This window comes from Eubalaena glacialis, chromosome 2 (genome assembly GCF_028564815.1).
Source record: "Eubalaena glacialis isolate mEubGla1 chromosome 2, mEubGla1.1.hap2.+ XY, whole genome shotgun sequence".
Taxonomy (NCBI): domain Eukaryota; kingdom Metazoa; phylum Chordata; class Mammalia; order Artiodactyla; family Balaenidae; genus Eubalaena; species Eubalaena glacialis.
Window position 1 is genome coordinate 116,368,842 of NC_083717.1, and position 23,283 is coordinate 116,392,124.

Here is a 23,283-nt window from a genome sequence, read left to right on the forward strand (position 1 = left end):
CATGACTTGCTTAGACCAGTACTCAGTGCTGCCATTATTATGACTTGGCAAAAACAACTCCAGCCCCAGCTGACATATGTCAATTTTGATTAGCCTGTCCTAAACATCCCCCCCGCCCCCGCAAACTCCCTCACCTTCAGAATGAATGATTTTTTTCCCCTAATTTGCTGTTTTCTATGTACTTATTGCTAAAGGAACACCAAACTTGTTGCTAGCTGTGTAAATCTTGTCAAAACATTCAGATATAGCAGACGCGTTAACTGTATATTCCTCAAGAATCTTCACCATGATTCTTTTGATCTAATTAATCTGGAATGTTTGCTCTCCATGCCTGACTGGCATCTTGGGCTCTCTGCCTATCCTGGAGGATCCCTTCACTTCTCTTCTCTGTTGGATTTTTCATTTCCTGTCACCGTCGCATTCCTAATTCATGGTAATGCACATTCTCTAGTAGCATCCTGAAGATGGATGCATGGGAAATATGTTTTTCTTTTAGAATTTATATGTCTGAAAGCATTTTTATTCTGCCCTCATACTGGATAGATAATTTGGTGAATATAAGATTCTGGATTGGGAATAATTTTCTGTCAGAAATCTATTTCTAGCTTCTACCATTGCCGTTGGAAAGTCTGAAGCCATTCTGCTCCCTGATTCTCCGAGTAATTTGTTCCCACATCCCACCCTCTACCTCCTCCCCTTCGAGAAGTGTGTAAGCTTTCTTTCTTTCCTGAGGATTCTGAAATATTCATACAATGGTATGGACCTGTGCTAACATCTCTTTGGGCCTTTTAAAATTAGGAACTTGTGGGCTTCCCTGGTGGCGCAGTGGTTGAGAATCTGCCTGCTAATGCAGGGGACACAGGTTCGAGCCCTGGTCTGGGAAGATCCCACATGCTGCGGAGCAACTAGGACCGTGAGCCACAATTACTGAGCCTGCGCGTCTGGAGCCTGTGCTCCGCAACAAGAGAGGCCTGCACACCGCGATGAAGAGTGGCCCCCACTTGCCACAACTAGAGAAAGCCCTCGCACAGAAACGGAGACCCAACACAGCCATAAATAAAAAAAATAAAATAAATAAAAATTAGGAACTTGTATCCATCATTTTGGGAAATTTTCAAAAATGATTTCATTGATTTACTTATGAATATATATGAATGTTTATGGATATATATGTATGGATTTATGTATAAATTTGTGGTGTGTATGAATATTGTGGTAAAAATTGGCTTGCTTCTCACCTTTCTCCACTCCTGGGTTAGAATTCAGCTTTCTTGTTTGGCTAATTCATTTACCACTTGTCCATCTACTTTTTGAGCTTCAGAAATTTTGTGGTTATGGTTTTCTCTCTCATTCTGTGCTCTTGAGTTTATGCTTTAAAAGAACTCTCTACATTATTTTAGTAATTTTCAAGAGGAACTGAATTCCAATGTGAGTGTTCAATCCAAATGAATGTTCAATTGGCCATCTTTCCTCAGAAGTCCTCCAAAAGTTTTCCAGTCTTTCTTCGCTCCTTACTACAGCCATATTGCCTATGGACCACGCTTAAATGAGTAATAAATATTCACTCTCATGATGAGATCTAGTTTTCTCTTTTTCTCTTAAAGAATGTGATACTTACATGGAGAGAAAGCCATTTGATAATGCTCGGTGGCAGAAGTCATTTATCCTGCAGAGTCAGGGCTGGTCCCAAACACAGAAGCAACAGTCTGCTTTGCTGCGTGAGCTGAAAAGTCCTGGAAGTTCCCTCACCTTCTCATCTATGTCAGAACCCCGCTCCATGCAATGTCCACAAGTGGAAGAGACAGTAATGGAGTCCAAACTACACAGTGTCTTGGGATGGCCCTGTAGTACCCTGCTATTCGTCTGGCTAACCACATCAGACTTGTCTGCCTATCTTCTAGGTCGTGAAGGGATAAAACATAGGCTAGGTGATTAACTGCCAAACAGAGAGACAGAGAGTGTCAGAGGAACTGAAAGAGACAGAGAAACCAAAAGAGACTGACAGGGAGGAGACAGGAGGATAGAAATTACAACAGGTAGATGAGTTGAGTGGTTATGAGTAGAGATAAGAAAAAGCCTAAATTCAAACTTCAAGCTTTACCACTCCGATCATACTGTCAGTGCCTACAAACAGTAAAAGAAAGAATGGTACAGTGAAAAGGGTATAAGCTTCGTAATCAGATAAACCTGCTTCAAATCTCACTTCTGTCATCAGGAGCAAAGCTGCTTTAACTTCCTTACTGTTAAAATGTAGGTAGGACTTACATCAAAGTAGTTTAAGAAACAGAAATGATGTAAGCAAATATGCTGGTATTTAGTAAGTGCCCATTAAATGGTAACTGCTGTCGTTAGTGATGGTGGAAATGGCCATGCACCATATCCTTGGACATGTTTACTGCACCTGTGTCCACGGTCCACCCTTGCAGGGAAAAGGACTTGATCAGTGAGATTAATATTGCCAGCACATCACGGTAATAAAAAGTGAGCTAAAAACTAAAACTACAGTGAGGTACCACCTCACACTGGTCAGAATGGCTATCATTAAGAAGTCTACAAATAACAAATGCTGGAGAGGGTGTGGAGAAGAGGGAACCCTCCTAACACTGTTGGTGGGAATGTAAATTGGGGCAGCCACTATGGAAAACAATATGGAGGTTTCTCAAAAAACTAAAAATAGAGTTGCCATATGATCCAGCGATCCCATTCCTGGGCATATATCTGGACAAAACTATAATTCGAAAAGATACATGCACCCCTATGTTCATAGCAGCGCTAGTTACAGTAGCCAAGACATGGAAGCAACCTAAATGTCCACCGACAGATGAACGGATAATGTGCTGCGTGTATATATATATATACATATATACAATGGAATATTACTCAGCCATAAAAAAGAATGAAATAACGCCATCTGTAGCAACACGGATGGACCCAGAGATTAATAAGCAAAGTAAGTCAGTAAGAGAAAGACAAATACCATATGATATCACTTACATGTGGAATCTAAAATATGACACAAATGAACATATCTTTGAAACAGAAACAGACGCACAGACATAGAGAACAGACTTGTGGTTGCCAAGGGGAAGGGGGAGGTGGGTGGGGAAGGGAAGGGTTGGGAGTTTGGGATTAGCAGAGGCAAACTATTATATATAGGATGGATAAAAAACAAGGCCCTACTGTATAGCACAGGGAACTATATTCAATATCCTGTGATAAACCACAACGGAAAAGAATATGAAAAAGAATATATATATGTATAACTGAATGAATTTGTTGTATAGCAGAAATTAACACAACATTGTAAATCAACTATACTTCAATAAAGTTAAAAAAATAGCTAACTTTTAGTTGGTTTTATTATTGCTTTTAAATTCTGTACAGAAATGCCAGATAAAAGATGGGACACCAAGTTAAGTGTGAATTTGACATAAACAAGGAATAATTTTTTTTAGTATAAGCATGTCCTGTGCATTATTTAAAACAACTTTCAAAAAGTCTTGTTTGTCTGAAATTCAGATTTAACTGGGCCTCCTGGATTTTATTTCCTAGATCTGACAACGCTAAGGGTACCCCCATATAGCATGCACTGGGGGTGGAATGCTCCACTGAAGGCCCCTTCCCCCCACTGCTTGGTACTTCCCAACTGTGTCTACTGCAAATTCAAAGGAATAGCCACTACAGGCCTTCTTTAAATGGTCTCTTTTGCTTCCTGGGGTAATATCAATAGGCCATCACTTTTCTTAAGTTCTGTTTGGGGCTCAACAGTACTGACTGACTAAATCTGCAGAAGGGCATACTTTTATCCAAGTGGTGGACAGATCCGGACCGGGGAGGCACCAACATGGCTGTGAGGGAGACAGTACAAGAGGACGGTGGCGTGGTGTGAACTTGCATTAAAGACCTAGGCAGTGGAGCCTGGACAGGACCCCTCGTCCTCCCCACAGTGGAACAAACTTGAATACTCATTAGTAGATCAGCAACACCAGTTATTAGCATTTCTCCTCACTTCTCACGGTCAACTCTTGATTAACTACAGTAATAGGAAGCGGGAAGGATACCACACATAATCCCAAATCAAAAATTTAACGAAAAAGTGGTCAAGGGCAAGATGAAGTGCAAGTTCTGCTAACCAGCCCTCTGCCCTCCCTCCATCGCTGGAGATACCAACACTCCTGCAGGCAGCCTCCCTTCCCGATGCCACCAGCGCTCAGGGTCCCAAACCCGCCTCACCCTTCATCACCTCACTAATACTATCGCATCAATGTATTTGTCCAGACACTTAATTTGTTCATTAAGTACCTAAAGAAGAGGACTGTTTCCACCTTGCAGAAGAAACAGTAGGTAGTCTACTGCTTATCATGCAGTTTCAAATAGGAAAGGTTTTCCAACATGTAAATAGCATAGCTGACTCATACCGATTAATGTGAAAACTAACGCATTAATTTTTTAAAGACTATCACTATTCCGTGACCTCGCTAATCTAGCAACCTACAGTTGAGAGTTGACTATAACTTATGTTTTGAACCTAGTTTTAATTGTATGATTTCATATGCATATCCAAATCGTTAAACTATTGCCACCACACCAGTCCCTGCCCAGGGCCATGCGAAACCACCACGTAAAAATGTTCTCATTTCCTGTTTTTATATGTGTAGGTATATGGCTCCCTCCCTAATTCCTCCTCTTTCACCTGATTATATTGGTATTGACTGTGTGCCTCTAAATAACATAAATGTTAATTTTTTTGTGGGCTTTTAGAAAGGAGTGGAGCTAAATGAATGAGTTCAGTCTGCCATCTTCATCTGGAAGACATACTGATTACAGTTTTAAAAAATCTACCAAAAGAAACCTCCCCTATCTCTTTCTTGAACTGTTACTTTCATGTATATATCTTGCAACTTAGATTTGAAGGTAGAATATTCAGGTACAAAAGAGGTTCATTTGGATCCTTCTGGGCTAATTTGGTCACTCCACTAAAATAAGGACGTGGGGACCGACTATGCCTAAAGAGGTGACAGGTGTACTTCAATGTCAAGTTAGAGATGTTACTACTATTCAAACTTAGAATGAAGAGTTCAACGTTTATTGAATGCCAGGACTGTGCATTTCACATAGCATCTCATTTATAGAAGGCTTATAAGAGTTAACATTGCAGGATAAACATTTGAAGGATAAACATTTATGGAGTGATAACAGATATCAAAAAAGTCAACAGAGACTCCTTGTCTTTCCAAAACTGTGTAAGTGTATTCCCAAATATTTCTAAATGGTACATAAGAAAGGACATGTTCGAATATATAGTCTTAAATATTTAGAGAAAAGAACATCATCAGAATTACCTTAAACACACACACACACACACACACTCACTTGCATCTCTGCCAACATTCTCAAACAAGTTTGATTATCTTACACTGAGGGTTAACTACTGATTACATTTTCCCAATTCATATATGCAATAACAGGGCCAATAATGCATCATTTTCAAGGCAAGATTTAGTACATAGCTAGCTGATTAAATATCCTACCCTTAATGATACGGGATACGGGATAAATAAGTCTCGTTGGCTACTAAGGGCGATTTATTTTAATCTTTAAACTTCTCACAATAGGCTGACTTCTCAACACCTATCTGAAGAGTTCCTGTCATTTCCAACAAAAAAATTCGGCTTTCCTACTTGGAAAGCCAGAAAGAATTTTTCATAATGAAATACAATCACAGGATCATGTTATACAAATGTGGATTTGGGAGCAGTGATACAGGAGTAATTGTAAGACTAAAGTTGTTCATTTTGGCTTTCAAGCATCAAGACATCAGAGAGAATGTGACCTATTCTACTGCATTTGTTTACGTGGATAACAAACCCAGTTAGGACAATGCAGCCAGCGAGTATGAAGGGCACTATTATTGGGCAAAGGCCATACCTAATTCATCACAGTTACTCCTACTAAGGTCACCCAGGAATGACCATTTAACCAACAACTGTGTTCTTTGTATTAAAAATCAATAGTAATATCAATATCCCTTCTTCTTAAACAATATTTTACAGAATGCATATTCTACAACAACATACTACTAAGTATATTCAGTGCAAGAAAAAAAGACAATGTTTCATGTTTTGAGAAATCCTGGTTTAAACAGGGTTAAACCGTTTTGTTGTTTTTTACTACAGGACTTCCCAGAGCCTTTAATAAGCTCATATGCACTGTGTCCCTGTGATTTGTTTTTAATATAGAGCATTTCCAGGTTTATCAGACTACAGACTCTTTCTTAGAGAGCACCAATTCACATTTCATACAATACTGGTGAGTGTCACTAGTTGGGAAATTCTACACCTACAGCCTCGGCAATGGGGTGCACGCACGTGCATAACTGGTATTAATTGGCACAATCAGAAAGAATGCATTGCATGGTGTGTTTGTTTCTTATTGCTATTATGACAAATTACCACAGACTTAAATGGCTTCAAACAATACAAATATATTACCTCATAGTTCTGTATGTTACAAGTCTGACATGGGTCTCATTGAGCTGAAATCAAGGTGTTGACAGGGCTGCATTCCCTTCTGGAGGCTCTAGGGAGAATCTGTTCCTTGCCTTTTCCAGTTTTAGAGGCTTCCGACATTCCTTGGTTCATTGCCCACTTCCTCCATCTTCAAAGCCAGCAGCACTGTGTCTCTCTGATCATTCTACTGTACTATCTCCCGCTGACCACAGAGACAGTCGTCAGCTTTTAAAGATTCATTTTAAAGATCTGTGTGATTAGATTAGGCCCACTTGGATACTCCAGGATAATCTCCCCATCTCAATGTCGGCAAAGTCCCTTTTTGCCATGTAAGGTAACATATTCACAGATTCCAGGGATCAGGGTTCGGACATCTTTGGGAGCCATTACTCTGCCTACCACACATGAGTTGGTAAGAGTACCTTCAAAGTTCTGGCTAGCAAACAAGGTCAAAGAATGAGAAAGAGAGCAGCTATTGCTGTTATTTGCTCCCAGATATTACTTGTATCATCAAAGCATCAAGGAAATCAAAATTATTGTCTGCTTAAGGGACGCAGAACAGTAAACAAGATACGGAACACATTCCTAAGCACCGAGGGCTTGGTTCGTAGCGTGCTCTGGGAATTAGGTTCTCCACAAACACAGCCAGCTGGCCCCTCAACAATATGGGCCTGATTCTACAAGGTGTCTGTTTTCCAGTAAAAGGTATATACCCCTAATCAGCTTTATTGAAGCTTTCCTTACTAAGGGACTGTGCATTCATTACCTCCTATGATGTTGGTGTTGTAACTGCCCTACTTCACAGGTGAGATAATACTTTTTATGGTTATGTTACTTGACAAGATCTTGCTTGCTTTCACCAAACCAGTAGAAAGTACATATCTGACCCCAAAGCCTGAGTTCTTAATCCTGTGCAGTACTATTCGCTTTGATAATCCATCTCTCTTAGGTCTCCCCACTCCCCACACCCAACACACAAACTAAGTTCTTTCCTAAGTCCCTATCTGATCTGACGGTCTACATATATGGGCTCTAGGCATGCGTGTGTGCACGCCCTTGCACTCATGCGCACACATTCACTAACTCTTTCTGTCATTTGTATCCTCGCGAGGCTTTATGCCTTGAATAGGTATCTCTCTGCTGTGATCTCTGATCAGATACGGAGACTTCTGGGCCAGCAACGGGGCAAGTCATGAGTACAGGCCTTAGAGTCATATCTAGTTTCAAAATGAGGCTAGGTCATCAATCTGTGAGGTAACTTGGCAGGTCACCTGAGCACCATCAACTTCAGCTTCCTCCTCTTGTAAGAGCTGTGTAGCAATATCTGCTTCACAGGGTCATTGTAAGGATTTAAAGAGTTGGTCTGTGTAAAGCACCTGATAATTATCACGCAATAAATCGTAGCAGATACAATTATCCTCAATTCCTTGCTATGTTCATCCACATAAAAGTGCCGTTGGAAGTTCTGGTCTCTAGGAAAGATGCTCATCGACAACCTCTACTGCTGTTAGTGACATCTATACAGCCAACAACCATCGTTTAATTCCCACCCGATTGTTAAGGTGTGGTCCTTGCTACCCCAAATGATTTTCTTTTAAAGGGCTATGCCTGCCTGGAGAACTAGGGCCTGAGCCTTCTTGAAATTTGCTAATCACATCTGGTTTAGCTTTAGACATTTTCTGGGGTTTTGCCAGCAGCCACGACACTTTAATGGCTACAATAAACCTCAAAGCCTCATCAAATCTTTGCTGTATGTGTGAAAATTATGTCCACTTCAATTAAACATTCCATCTCAGCTCACACCCAGGCCTTGTGGAAACGGAGCCGAAGACTGAACGGGGAAGTGAGATGAAACGGGCCGCCACGACTCTGGCCATCTTGCCAGATGGGATTTGGAAGGACAAGAAATTCATTAGAGAACCCACGGTCTGTATTTTCTTTAAATATTTACTAGGTACCTTTCATGTATTAAAAACACGGGCATCTCTAAAGATTAGCAGGGCATTTTTTTGTTTAAATATTCAATGTGTGTGGGACAGCGCCGGTTTCCTCATTTGCCTTGGTGGTACACTTCACATCTTTTTGGTGACGTCCCACGCAAAGAAGAAAAATAACTGAGGTAGCGTTCAGTTTTCCTTCATAAGGCAGCTCCTCCAGCTTCAGAAGGTCTTGTATTTCCTTAAAATTGACTGGGGAAACTGTCAGTTGAGTACTCAGAGATCTGGAATGACACCATGGATCTCCCTAGAGAAAATAAGGTACATCCAGTGCAGAGGTTTGGGGGCACCCCTGCCTCTAAACTGTCCTTTGAATTCACTCTTCTTATCCCTTTGTTACGTATCATCAAACACACAGGGATATCAAAGGGAGTGGGCTGAGCCAGGATGCCTGAGAAAGGCAGCCCATGGAGGGAAGGCAGGCGAAGAGGAAAGATCCAACGCAGATCAGGTTTCTGCTCGAAAGACCATACGAGAGGGTCTCACAAGGACCAAGACACGAGAGAGGATGGGCATTCAGGGATGGCGGCCAGGGACTGGACAAGCACAGGTCTTCTCTGCTACTGCAAAAGCCACTCTGAGGACTGGCCTGGCCCTAATTCTGCCATTGGAGAGGGGTAGAAAAAAACTGCTACATGATGCTACTCCGCTTTCTTAGAATAAAAATCAAGCTCCTCAACTCAGTCAAGGATAAAACTGCCCGTTTTTGAGGAGAGGGAAAAGAATGATCACGAGTTCACATATCACATTCTTGAACGAAGCATTCATCTAATTTCACGCTCTCGACCACATCGACAGGAGGGAAAAAAAAAACCACGCATGTTCCTTTAAAAATAATTTACAAGGTAAAAATATTCACTTGTAACCACTATCCTTATTTAAGCAAGTTCTATGCCCAAAGTAAAAATAAATGGCTCTCCCTGCCACCGGGAGCAGATCTTTCCCACTTTACTTCCATTTCCAAGCTGTCCTCTAAGACTTAGATTTCTGAGCACTCTTTCACAATAAACATTTTTAAAATGTTTATTTTATGTCTTAGTGTAAAAATATTCCTGGTGCAAGCTCTTCATTTCCTCAAGCTCTGCTTTTGGCGTGCTGGGCTCCATTTCCACATTAACACGCTCCCCAAACCCTCCACAGAGCTCTTCAACTGGAGTTATACAAGCTCCAAGGCAAGTATTTATATTCTTGGACAAGGAGATGTCTCCACAGTGAAAACACAAGACTCTAGAAATGCCAAAGGAAAATTCCTGCCCAAGAGAGACATATTTTCACCTTTTAAAAAAGCCAAAAAGGGCTTTCAGCATTTTGCTTTGGATAATTAAAAATGTAAATTAAACTAAAACAGACTGTTTACTACGGCTCTTACCATCATTATCAGACTCATATACATAAACGAAATATATAGGGACATGTGTGTCTGTGTGTGTGTGCCACAGGGAGAGCAACAGCAAGAGTGAGAGACAGAAAGATAAGGCAGCACACAGTAAACTAGCTTAGAAAATGCAATGCATGAGATTTTCTAATCAGACCCGATCTGCCTCTCACTGGCTGTGCGATTATAGCTTCTCGAAGCCTCATTTTTCTCATCTGTAAAATGGAGTTAGTGTAGTTCCTGCTTATTCGGGTCGTTAGAAGAATTGTATGAGAACACAGTAAGAATTCAAAAAAAGGGTTGTTGTTATTATTTTTATTAAAATTATATCTATTACATGTTGGAAAACGTAGATATAATGAGATATATATATATAAAATAAGCACTAATTAACACTAATGAAAGAGAGAGGTATAAATACACTGCCTCCAAACTGTGCACAGAGATGGAAAGTGTCCTGAGGTAGTGTACCATAACTAAACTCTCACCATTCCATTCCCCGAGCCATACAGAAATCATCCCCTTAAATCATTTTTAAAAAATCCTATCTATTATCATAATAACAGAACAGTGTGCCGGTTACCTTCTAGTTGCCTCTTCAGTTTTCTCAAATCTTTTATAAGGTCTTCAAATTTGACTTGGGAGGCCAGAAAGAAATCTTGTGGTTCGGGCAGGGGGAAAACACTCTTTTCTGTTCCTGCTTCCTAGAATACATGGCAAACAAAAGTACATTATACTTCCCAATTGTCACTTTCAGTTGAAATTCCAAAGCATCTTTTTTCGGATGGTTGGATAAGAATCACAGCAATGCTCCCCTGCTATTCCTAACTTTGGACTTGTTGCTTTGAAGTGCTTTCGTGTCTTTCACGCTATCATTTTGGTCTTATTGGCACTGAGGTTGGCTATGGCTGTAGCTATGGCATGGGCTGGGCTCTATTTTGCCTCTTGAATCAAAGAGAAAATGGTCAGGTATGTCCTAATCTTAGACCCTCTACTCCCATGGAAAATGGCACAGGAAGAACACATGAAAGTACTTAAATTGAAAGTCCCTGTTGAGTTTCACATGGCAGCAATTAGATAACTCATCTTTGGGGTATGCCAATGGGTGTGAATTGGAAGGTACTGGATAAGGCAGCACTGAGGTGGGAGAAACAATCACCATCGCTTATGCTCTTACCTACCTTCCTCTGCAGCTTAAAGCTCGTGAGCACGTGCGCGTGTGTGTATGTGATCAAATTCTTCACATATTTGTAAAGGTTCTCTTAATGTTGTTTGGCTTATCTTAGCAGATATTTACGAGGGCATGGCTGGGTTGGGTTTTGACAAGCTCCACAGCTATACCTAATAGAGGATCTCAGCTGAGAAACATCCAGGGGGACACAAACTGTAGACACACTGGGAGACAAGCAGAGCCTCAACTGTCTTTTCCAGTCCAGCTTGCTTTCTCCCCGAGTTGTTTAATACAAGCTTTGTGTCTTGCATGTCTCAGGCCATCTTCGCTTATTCTTCTCTCCACACAGGCTACTTTGCCAGCTTTCCTTCACATTCCATCTTCCCTACTGCCATTAGGACTAATTCCAAACTCTAAAACTGCTTTACAAGGCACTTTTTGATCTGGCCTCTGTCTCCATCTCCAGCCTGATTTCTCCCTTCCCCTATCTCTAACCCCCTCTCCTAAACTTTCATAAAATAAAAGAACAGGCCACAGTCTCTTGCTTCTAGGCTTTTGTCTACAAAACTGTCCCTTTCCAGAAACTCTTCCCCAGCCCCTCCTCACACCTCCTTGTTCATACTCCTCTTTCAAGTCTCAAAACAGATATCACTTCCTTAAAGATCTCCCCTAAGCCTCAGAACTTGGGTGTTTCCAAGAGTCCCTGCTAATTCCTGTTATCACAGCACTTTTCAACATTAATTTAAAAATTGCCTTGTTAGCTTGTGTGTCTTTCCCACTAGACTATAAACATTTTGAAGGCAGGAACTGTGTCTTGTTCTCGGTCAAGTACACACCATCTGGCCTACCAATAAAATCTGTTTGGCACCGCTAACAGAGAGCTTATAAAACGCTATTCTGGGAAGTGTGTACCTTGGGCAGGAGTCATCTAACTTATCGTCCTGTTTTCTTGTGGTTTTGAGAATTCCTGGGACCCTACGCCCTTCCTTTAAGACCTTTGGCCTCATTTGGGATGCTAGGAGAAGGTGGTTTTCCTCATTTGATCAGAACAACATTTTACGTGATCAGTGTACTATTATTCATCTTCCTCTACTTATTTTACTGCTTTTTAAAACACCCTGGAAGTAGTACCCTCCTTTGAGCGCCAAGATGGAACAACATCTAAGACGCCTGTCACAAAACTCCATGGTAATCTATGGAAGAACTCATGCATATTTCTTCCTATTTTCCAAAACTTTTTATCAGATTCAGTCCTGGCTTCATTTTTTATTTTTTATTTTTTCAAGCTAGAAAAAGAGAAAATGCTACTGAGCAAATCGGCCTGGTAGTAGCTCTTGTGAAAGCTGCTCAATTAGAGTTCAAAAGACATGGCCCTAGAAGGGTTTCTTTGAACTTCACATAGACCTAGACTTAGACCAAAAACCAGGCATGAGTGGAAGGAAGCTTGGAGCAAGAGTCACCTTTCTTCCGCTAATTGCTCATCACCACTAACCACAAAAATCATCACTTATGCTCCTAAGAGGGAAGGGATCATTTACTAAATCACCTAATTCTGTACTCTTGTTGAGTGAAATTCATTTCACACAGTGAAAACTGGGAGAGCACCACACAAATGTTGACTTATTTTTCCTAAACTGGACCATCCCGTGTTTGAAATTAATCTTACATTAAGATTTTCCTCTGTGAAGTCGATTCCACTGGGTTCAGCTCTCTTCAATAGGAGTCGAACTCCATCGGCAAATTTCATCCTTCCTACACAGTGCATCTGTGTAGGAAGGATGGTTGAGGCAGAGACTATGAGTAAATCTGCTTATGCCAGCCTTGAATTTGAACTGTAACCTCAAGATCCTTCAGGATAACTCTTCTGCCACCCTGGTACCTGCCGTCAGAACTTTGGGTGCACACATATTGCCTGAAGCTCAACACACCTACCCTGCTCTACCAGAAAATAGCTCTCGCCTCCTTGCATCTTGTTTGTTACAGATGCTACTTATTACATGCTTGTGGATATTTACAGTACATTCAACTCAGCAAGTATTTATCAAGCACCTACATTACAGACATGAAAAAAGAGACAACAAAGAGTTCTGAACCTCAAGGAGCAATGCCGGGAAGCTAGGTAATTGCTCAATGATATCTATATAAAGGGGAATAATAAACCTGGTGGTAGATACATTGACAACAGTTAGATAAACCCACCAGGAGGGTAGGAGAGATGACTAAAGACTTCATCAGTGCTTAACTTGTCTTCTGCATGAAACTGTAGGCCTTTTGAAAACGAGGCCCTGGAATCTTTACTTTTCTTCCCTTGGTACCTAGGAAAAACTCTGCTTATGTGGATAGTTAAGCGGGACTCCTGACAACATTTTCCTGAGACTTTTTCCATTTATTGACTGCTAGGTTTCTCAACAACTTACAATAGTACCTCTTTCTTCTCAAAGCTAGGACTCCTTGTTCTCGATTTAATGAGAAGGAATAAAACACAGAAAATGGCGCTCAGGTGGATTCTCACAGAAATTTTTATTTCTAATGGCCCAATGTAATCTAAGCAGAGAAGATGGATTTCAAATTCCACGTCTTTTAACTTGTTCACAGATGAACATTGCTGATAAAGTATTGGGTATCATTGCATCTTAAGTTCCTAAATTTTGGTCTGCATCCCAGAATCTAGTTTCAAATATAACCAATTACTGAATGGATATGGGTTTCACAGAGACCCTCACAATCTGCTCAGAAGGCACTGAGATGACTGGGGGTCTCTTTGAAGCTGTGTTACACAGTGGATTAACAGTCAGTGGATTTGTGCCACTGAATAATGCTTCTCTTTACAAGAGTCAACTAAACTCTCTTGGCTCCAGTGTTCCCATCTGTAAACCAAGGAAGCTGGAGAGCTCTCAAATTCTATGTTGGACTTGAAATTCATCCATCCATCCATCACATCCAATTTCTGAACGCCAGCAATGTGCAGGAGCTGAAACCCCATTAGTGTAGTTTTCCACATAACGCTATTTCTTACCTGATCATAGTAACGCAGGTAATATTTCACAACGTAGTCCACCAGATTAATCCCATTATCCTAGGTTTAAAAGAGAAGCGTAAATGAATATCATTCACATGAGACTCTGCCATATTAGATAGTCAAAGAGCTGAAACCTCACTTTGTAACTCTAATACTTTTAATTTGTGATACCTGGTCCTAATTCTGTTTGAGACTGGCGAGACTGTCCTCTTTCCTCCTTGTCCCATTCATTTTTATGGCATCTATACAAAGAAATGACACTACACTCTTCCTTGGGGGGGAAAAAACCCAAAGAGGTAATCCATAAGGCCTCTGAGGCAATGGCTAAGACAAGCACCAGCCAACCAAAAGACTGTCTCAGTACTTTCAGGCATAAAGCCAAGAAGGGAGGGGGTAGGGGAGTGCTAAAGGGAACCAGAGAGTAGAACAGAAGACCATCCCTCCCTTCCCACCTTTCAAAAAATGTGTGTTCTTACTGGCGTGAAAAACAATCAAGGCGGCTTAAAAGGAACACCCTGCCACTTTATGACCCTGGGACTCCAGGGGAGAGCAGGCCCTCCCACAAGGCAGCCTTTGTGTCTTGTTCACGTGGGTCTAAGTCTAATTTGCCTGTGTGTTTCCCCTCCCTCCACGCCCCCTGCCCCCCCAGGGGACGCCTAGATATGGGCTGGTTGTTTCTAAAGAGGTAGCTCTGCAGGGTGTGGAGCCAAGTGATAATCAGGCTCACAGGGTTTGACAGTAGACCCCCAGCCCAATTGTTGTGGACCAGAGAATAATTCAAACGCTCAGCTCCCTTGGTGAGTCAGCATTGCTCTCTACTTAGGAGTGAGTAAATTACAAGTAGCTAACACCAAATTCAAGCAGACTCAAGCCTTGTGCTATGGCTACTACTGTACGCTATCTGCTTTATTCTGCTCACGGCAGTTCAACATCTAACTGTGTGCTTTCGAGCAAATGAATGTTGGGGATTTTGTCATCAAAAGAAGATGAAACATGAAAAACCCGTCTTTATTCAAAAGAAAGCAAAGAAAAAACTGTACTGTTAGGGGGAGGCTAGAGATGAACGGAACAACCAGGAACACTTTTTTTTAAATTGAAGGTATACAAGGAAAATAATGACAGATCACAGACCTTCGTTATGAAAAATAAATAAATACCCGACTTTTGACGTCCTTGAGTTTGGGCAGAATTTCTAAGCTATATCCATCTGCTTGTCCCCGAGTCCTATTTCCTCCATTCATATAGTTTCCAAAAGCCAGAATGAGAGCCAAAATATCCTTCACACTCTTCATTTGCAGCAAGCCCTGGGAAGGCAAACACCAATTATTATGCGGCTGAACTCCAAATGCACCTATGTTCGTTTAACAACAAATATTCACTGAGCACTTGATAGGCTGTTTGCTGGCCTGTTACCAACTGGATTTATAGTTGGTGAAATGGAAAATACACTTCACTAAGCCATAAGTGTCTTAAAAAATATGTTAACAGCCATCATTTTTTTATCCTTTCAATGAATTACAAACTGCGCATGTTCTAATACTGAATATTAAATATTAGTTTTTATATTTCTATTTGAGCCAGTTTTATTTTTTAAATACTTATTTTAAAGGATTTAGAAATTGAAAAAAGACAGTTGTTACAATTAGGCTTTGTATTTGACGGCTTCTAAATAGGAAGGGGTTTAAGATCACTTCAGGATCTGGTTTTGGACTATGTATCTATATAAACAGCACAGTTAAATGTAGGGTAGATACAATAGCAAGCCTATACTTCCTTATCCCTGGAAATAATCCTCAGAGGTGAACTACAGAATCCTCAGAGGTGAATACAATAATGTATTTCAAGGTCATAGGCTATGTTTATTAAGTGTTTGCTGATTTGTCTATTAACTTTTACTATTTGTCTATTAATTTCAAGCTGCTTGGGGTTTTCTTCAGCTCCCCATCTCATTTGTTTTTCCTCTCTCTCTCGTTCTTTTGCTCCAAGTGCAAATTTTCAAATTGATACTTTTCCCCTTCTCTACAGTTTTAGTCGACTTTATTTTCCTTTATTTTAGGGTAAAGAAAGAAAACCAAGTGCAGCTCTAGGACGACCTCTGCTCCTGCCTTGAAGGGCGTTATTAGAGGGTGTATATTATATACCTTGGTAATATTTAGGCTTTCTTTAGTGAAATCTTTTATATTTTAGAAGGAAAAAACCCCATGCTTTCAGATAAGCAACTAAACATTACAGTATTTGTGGAGGATCATCATGTGGTGAAGGACGTGCGTCATCGGGAGAAAAAGCCACGTTCAAGAATTTAACTTTATAACGAACACCAGTGTGGTAAAGCCAACAAAAGCTTATCGGCCCATCACTCATTATCATAATCATTGATTTCAATTATCAAGTCTCTAGAATATTTTTATTTTACTATGTAAACACATTTCAGATGATCCAATGCTTGGTCTAAGGCAAATCTCTTTTTGCAATCTAGACAGTCAGAATGGAAAACACACTATACTATTTAGGTTGGTTTTAAGTGGCCGGAATGTATATTGGGAGGTATTTGGAATATGTGAGAAGAAATCTGTAAAAGTGTCGTTTTTTTCTCCCTCTTTCTCCTCTGTCAATCTGCATCTCCTTCTTTCTTACTCACTCACGTGCATGCACGCTCACACGGGATAATCGTCACAGTTATACTCAGGAAAACACACAATCTTAAGTCCACAATATTTCTGCAAAGGGACTCGAGTTGATCTTTCCCACTCCCCACTCCCTCCTTTACCCCCAAGGAGGGCAAAGCTGTCTTTGAATTAGACAGCAAACATACCTTAGAAGCTCGTGTGATGATCTCTACCTTTCGGCGCACAGCAGTAATGCCCTCAGAAAAGACAGATCTGAAGATTATACACTGGGCACGTTCAGCAAAATTAGGGATCTGGGCTAACTCGTGTAAAAATCTGTAAAAATTAAGAATGAATCATCTGACTTCACATATAATAGCAAGGAAAATAAAAAGACAGCAGAAAGAGATTCGTCGTGAGAGCATTCCTTGTTTGACAACATTAATTGAACAATTATAAAAGGCATCAAATAGGCAAACTCAGGGGACTCCAAGGGTATGTGCTCTACTGTTGACAACAAAGCCACTTTTAAAAATGGGTTTCTATATATCACCTCACACCTGTCAGAATGGCCATCATTAAAAAGAACACAAATAACAAATGTTGGCGAGGATGTGGAGAAAAGGGAACCCTCGTACACTGTTGGTGGGAATGTAAATGGGTGCAGCCACTGTGGAAAACAGTACGGAGGTTTCTCAAAAAAAAAAATAAATATAGAGCCACTATATGACCCAGCAACTCCACTCCAAAAAAAACCAAAACAAAATCCAAAAAAAACAAAAACACTAATTTGGAAAGATACATGCACCCCAACAGTCACAGCAGCATTATTTACAACTGCCAAGATATGGAAGCAACCTAAGCATCTGTTGACAGATGAGTGGATAAAGAAGATGTGGTATATGTATATATACATACACACACATACATATACACACACAATGGAATACTACTCAGCCATAAAAAAAAATGAAATTTTGCTATTTGCAGCAACATGGATGGACTTGGAGGGCATTAGGCTAAGTGAAATAAGTCAGACAAAAACAAATACTGTATGATATCACTTATATGCGGAATCTAAAAAATACACCAAAATAGTGAATATAACAAAAAAGAAGCAGACTCACAGATACAGAGAATTAGTGTTTACCAGTCGTGGCAGGAGGGGCCATATAAGGGTAGGGGAGTGGAAGGTACAAACTATTGGGTATATGATAGGCTCAAAGATATATTGTACAACGCAGGGGATATAGCCAACATTTTGTAATACCTGTAAATGGAAAATAACCTTTAAAAATTGTATAAAAAATTTTAAAAATTAAAAAAAAAAAAAATACGTTTCTGTAATGGTGAGCAAACATATGGTGTATAAATTAAGAACAGAAAGTTAATGCAAGTATACTGAACCATGTGAAGCTATCTGTCTCTTGCCACCCAAGTAAGACTAACCCGAAATGGAAAGCATTAATCTTTAGTGTTTGGAAAAAAAAAAAAAAAAACACAATAGACTCCCTTTATAATGCAGCATTCTCTAATGGTGTATTAACACGGGCTAAGTAAGGGGAAGACTTGAGGCAAATGTCTATAGACAAGTGAAAAAATAATCTCTTTCTGAAGTTAGATTACTATTTTTTTTGTTGTTGTTCAAACAATTATAATAATCTATAATGATTCTATTCTGCAGGTATTTGTTTACTTTTCCACAACAACTTACCTACACAGACAGGACTTCATAACTCCATGCTTGGAACAAAGGAGGCACTCATTAAGTGGGCACAATCTAAAGTTTCTTAAAAACTATGGCAAGACAGATCTTAAAAGCTAAAGGTGAGTACTGACCTACACACAGAAACTCACTGTCTGAGCAGCTGGGCACTGGTGCCCTTTGCAAAATTAAGTTGGAAGAGCTACATATCCTCTAGGCCAACCACCCGAGGTAGGGGTATACACTAAAATGGATGGAAAGAGTTGGACATGAATTCAGAAAAGGAGAGAATCCACTAAAAGCTTTTAAATCCATTTGGGGGTTGAAATGATGATTAACTGATAGTTCTGAAAGTCTTGGTCAAACCATAACATCATTACCTTGACATTTTTTAACCTCTTACCAAGAATGCTTTTACCTAGGAGCAAAGCTGGAGCCCCCTTCTTTCCATAACCAAAGAAATTTCCTTAGCTAATACTCTGTGCCTCTTTTATGGACACTTGGGTTTCAATAAGATTCTAATAATCAACTGTTTTTCTTATTTATCCTACAACCAGGTCATAATCCTTTTTTTTTTTTTTTTTTTTTTTTCCTAAATGACACTGAGAGGAAGCAAAGAATGCCCATAAAAGAAAACATACCTTTGCTTTAAGGTTCTGTAACTCTGATTATTATGAAAACCATGTGATGGGATATAAAAGTGGAAACCCAAAGGAATTCTGAATTAGGACAAGATGAAAAAATTACACTCTATATGTGAATTGTTTCTTTGTAAAATTAGTATTAAACCATTGATTCATTTATGACTGAAATCAGGGCTATCACCAGTTCTCACAAACATGAGCCGTAAAAAGCTTGTGGGACTGGAGGCATTTGGTCCTGTAGTGAGTCTTGGGAAGTTTTACTTATTCAGACGCTGCTGAGAGCTACCTCAAGTGTAGCACCCTGCATTTCTCCCTTTCCAAATGCGACCATGAAACACTACTCCCTAAGTAGGACCCAGATCCCCGAGTGGGTACACTTCCTCATTTAAATGAACACAGCGAGTGAAGAATTGATGGAGAGAATATACAGATCAACACCCCAGCTTACCAGCAAGGTCTTAGATGAGAAGAAGGAAATGCTGTATAAACAATTACTTATAACTAGTCTCCAAAAAGGAGGTTTAGGACCAACAATGAGGAGATGAGCCCACAGGCTCAAGCAATTTGTGTTACCCAGAAAAAAGAGTAAAATAGAACTACAAGGTTCCCTGGGATCAAAGCTTTACTGGAACTAGGGCTTGCACTTGGAAGGCTCTCAGAAAATCTTAAAGACCCAATGTTCTGTGTATGGAGAAGGGGCCGAAGCACATATCCAGAGTTGGAGGGGGGGAGGGAAATTCAGAAATTTCACAATACTTTTGGATAGAACTGTAGAGAATGTGTCACCAAAAATACCACAGCATCAGTCACCAAGAATTTTAGTGTCTTTAGATGTGTATGAAGCATTTACAGTGTGTCAGGCACCATGCTAAGACCTGAGAACAGAATTTAACTTAAATACAATTCCTTCTTGATCACCTGAGAAATAAATCCACAGTTACCACGAGTGTGATGAGTGCTCTCGGTGATGGGGCCTAAAATAGGAGCTATGGAAGCCATACGCAGGGCATCAAAGTCAGAGCCCTGGAGGGACCATGTCAGCCAAGGTCTCCGGGAGTCCTCTGGTCCTTGTGCAGGACACATGTAAGAAACTGCCAGCGAGAGCCTGGACAGGCTGAATGATATTCGTGGGGAAAGGTGAGAAGAAGCTAAAATGGGGCTTTGTGTTCTAAAATAAAGAGTTCAAGCATTTTCTGAATGAATGAAGGGTTTTAAACAGAGGAGTGACACTTTCAGCTTTTTGTTTTAGAAAATCGCCCTTGCAATGGCTCGGCTGATTGATTGGAAGTGATAGCAGATCTGAGGCTGGGAGCGGTTGGAATATTCTAAGGGGGAACGAGAGAGGGCCTGCAGTGTGGATGCTGAGGGGCGAATGGTGAGAAAGCGACTGAGGCTGCCAGACCCAATGTAGCTGACCCATCCCACGGGATACTGAGAAGAGTCCAGGATGACTTGTGGGTTTTGGGCCTGGTCACCTGGTAGAAGGTGAAGATACAAAATACTAGAGAAGCAAATTTGGGAAAAACAAAGTCTCGAGGAAAGCACCATTTCCCAGTTATTTGACAAAGTACCAGAAGTACAGGTTACCTCAAAGGCTATGAAGTGTCTAATATCTTATCTCCCACATGTGGGTTTTATACTCTACCCATAAGGGCAGGCGTAAGCCCTCTTTTACACATCCCCAAGGAGAGGGTCTTGGGCATTATTAGGCCATGGTACTTATGAATATTTAGGGACTGATTTCCTTTTGGACTAGTCTAACTTTATACCCTAGGGCCAGAGATAGAAAGGACTAAATACCCCCAAAGAGCCACAGACCAGGGACCTTCCTCTTCTTTCCTTAAGGCAGGCTGATCTTCCTAGGATGGACCGTAAGTACAGCCGATACATAGCAGAAACATTCCGTACCTCACAGTACGTGGGTCACACATCCACAGCAACTCGGCTGTCAGGTGGATTGATGCAACGGGCCCACTGTTTTCAAGGGACTAACATGTGGTTTATCATTCCTCAAAGCCCTGAATGATATCATTTCAGGTGTCTGTGCATGCTGTAACCTATGTTCCTCCACAGAGAAGGATGCTAACAGAGCCTTGTTTCAACGTCAATATGTCTTCTTTTGGGGGATCCCAAAGCAGCTGTGGGCCTCAGTGGAGCATCCCAATAGGCTGTATATGGTGTCCTCACTTTAGGCCACAAAAAGCACACATCAGGCCTAATCAAACCCAGTAGAGCCTCCCCTCGCCTCACCACCATCCCAAGGAGAGTGTGAACAGAGTTGAGGGCCATTGCTGAAGGGAGTGGTTCTCAGACAGCCTGGTCCCAAGCAGATGACACCTCTGCGGGAAATGACTTTCTAAATCTGGCTCTGTGGCGCAAGAAAGCTGCTGAGGTGAGTGAGGAGGCCAGCCTCTCCAGGCTCTGATTTAAAGCCTGGGCACCACAGGAATCTTAGGAAACTGCAATGCTGAAACTATAAACGATCCATATTTTCCAGCATGCAAAACATGCTTATAGTCAACTCACTTGGAACTAATGGCAAATCAGTTGCCAGAAAATCAGACTCTGGCATGAATCAAACAAATGCTACACTGTGCAGGAGGTCAGGAGTAAAGGTGAAAATCACTCAGCCCTGGAGGCCCTACCTCTCTGGGCCTCACCCTCTAGCAGCTGAGCCCAAGCATATCACCAAGACAACATGACCATCTTCTTTGCTGTCACTAAGAGCTTAGCATGTTCAGGAAGCCCTTACAATGACCATTTACAAACTTTAAAAACACTCTTCCATCCAGATCATCAGTAGAGAAAGCAGGAGAACTTTAATAAGTCATCTGTTAATTACCTGCTGCCATTATTCTGTGTCCTGGCAATTAATCTCGAAAAATAATGCTAGAAAGGCATTAACACCGGAAGGAAAAGGGGAACCCTTCCAGGAGCAGGGACCCACGGTTCATTTTACCAAGTGGGCCATTCCATAGTTTAGAGCAGGGGTTGGTGAATTACAGTCCCCAGGCCAAATTCAGCCCATCATTTGTTTTTGTATGGCCCATCAGCTAAGAATGGTTTTCACATTTTTAAATGGTTGAAAAACATCAACCATTTAAATATTAATATTAATCAAATATTAACCAGAATATTTTGTGACATGTAAAATGATATGAAATTCAAATTTCAGCATCCATAAATAAACTGTTATTGGCACACAGCCATGCCCATTTGTTTAGGTATTGTCTACACTTGCTTCTGCAAGCAACAACGGTTGTCTTGAGTAGTTCCAGCAGACTGTAATGGCTCACAAAGCCTAAAGTACTTACTACTGGGTCCTTTATAGGAAAAGTTTACCAACTCTGGGCTTAGAGTATCATTGCTTAACATGGCATAGTTGGCACTACCGAAATGCTTGATATGCCCTCTTGTCCCTGTTATGGACTGAATGTTTGTGTCCCCCTCCCCAAATCCATAAGTTGAAATCCTAACCCCCAAAGTGATGGTAATAAGAAGTAGGGCCTTTAGGAAGTAATTAGGTCATGAGGGTTGAGCCCTCATGAGTGGGGTTAGTGCCCTTCGGAGAAAAGACACAAGCGCTTGCTTCCCCTCTCTGTTCTCTGCCACGTGAAGATACAAAGGGAAGTTGGCAGTCTGCAGCCTGGAAGAGGGTGCTCACCAGAACCCAACCATGCTGGCACCTGGATCTCAGACTTCCAGCCTCAGGAACTGTGAGAAATAAAATTCTGCTGTTGATAAGTCACCCAGTTTAGGATTCTTTGTTATAGCAGCCCAAACTGACTAAGACAGTCCTCAAATACTCCTCATGGTCTTGTGTCTAAATATCCCATTATTAGTCACTTCATCTTCGGTCGTCAGCACCTTAATGGGAATGAATTTATGATATTAGGAAACAAGACTTGGGAGTGGACCACAGGATGGGTCGGGGTGGGGGTTGGTAAGGACGGGGGGCTCAAGTCAATGGAACAGAAGGGCAGGGAAGCCCATCTGCATTGATTCACAATATTCCTAGGCTTCATGAACTAACTTTGGGTGTGTGTTGGGGGGACAGTCCGGGCATATGCTCCACGTGAGAGCCAGTCATCTAAGGGTCCCCGAATTATCATAAAGGTTTGTCAATAACTGAGTAAACCTAGAAATTCCTCACCCAGTCATTGAAAGATGTTTTTTCTGGACCTGAATACCCTGGCATCCAAGGGGAGTGGGGCATTTTAGAGGAACCAAGGGCAAGGTGTGAAGGTTTCAGTATAA

At 41.0% G+C, this 23,283-nt stretch overlaps 1 protein-coding gene across 2 annotated transcripts in view; it reads right to left on the reverse strand.

Moving 5' to 3' along the window:
* FMN1 (formin 1) overlaps positions 1 to 23,283 on the reverse strand; it is a 414,086-nt gene that overhangs the window by 135,097 nt on the left and 255,706 nt on the right. For both annotated transcript variants that reach the window (XM_061180550.1, XM_061180551.1), the window contains 4 exons: positions 16,884 to 17,013; positions 15,229 to 15,375; positions 14,069 to 14,128; positions 10,465 to 10,585 (listed from right to left, as the gene is read on the reverse strand). In XM_061180550.1, the coding sequence (XP_061036533.1) occupies positions 10,465 to 10,585; positions 14,069 to 14,128; positions 15,229 to 15,375; positions 16,884 to 17,013 (458 nt within the window). The remainder of the gene's footprint in view (positions 1 to 10,464; positions 10,586 to 14,068; positions 14,129 to 15,228; positions 15,376 to 16,883; positions 17,014 to 23,283) is intronic.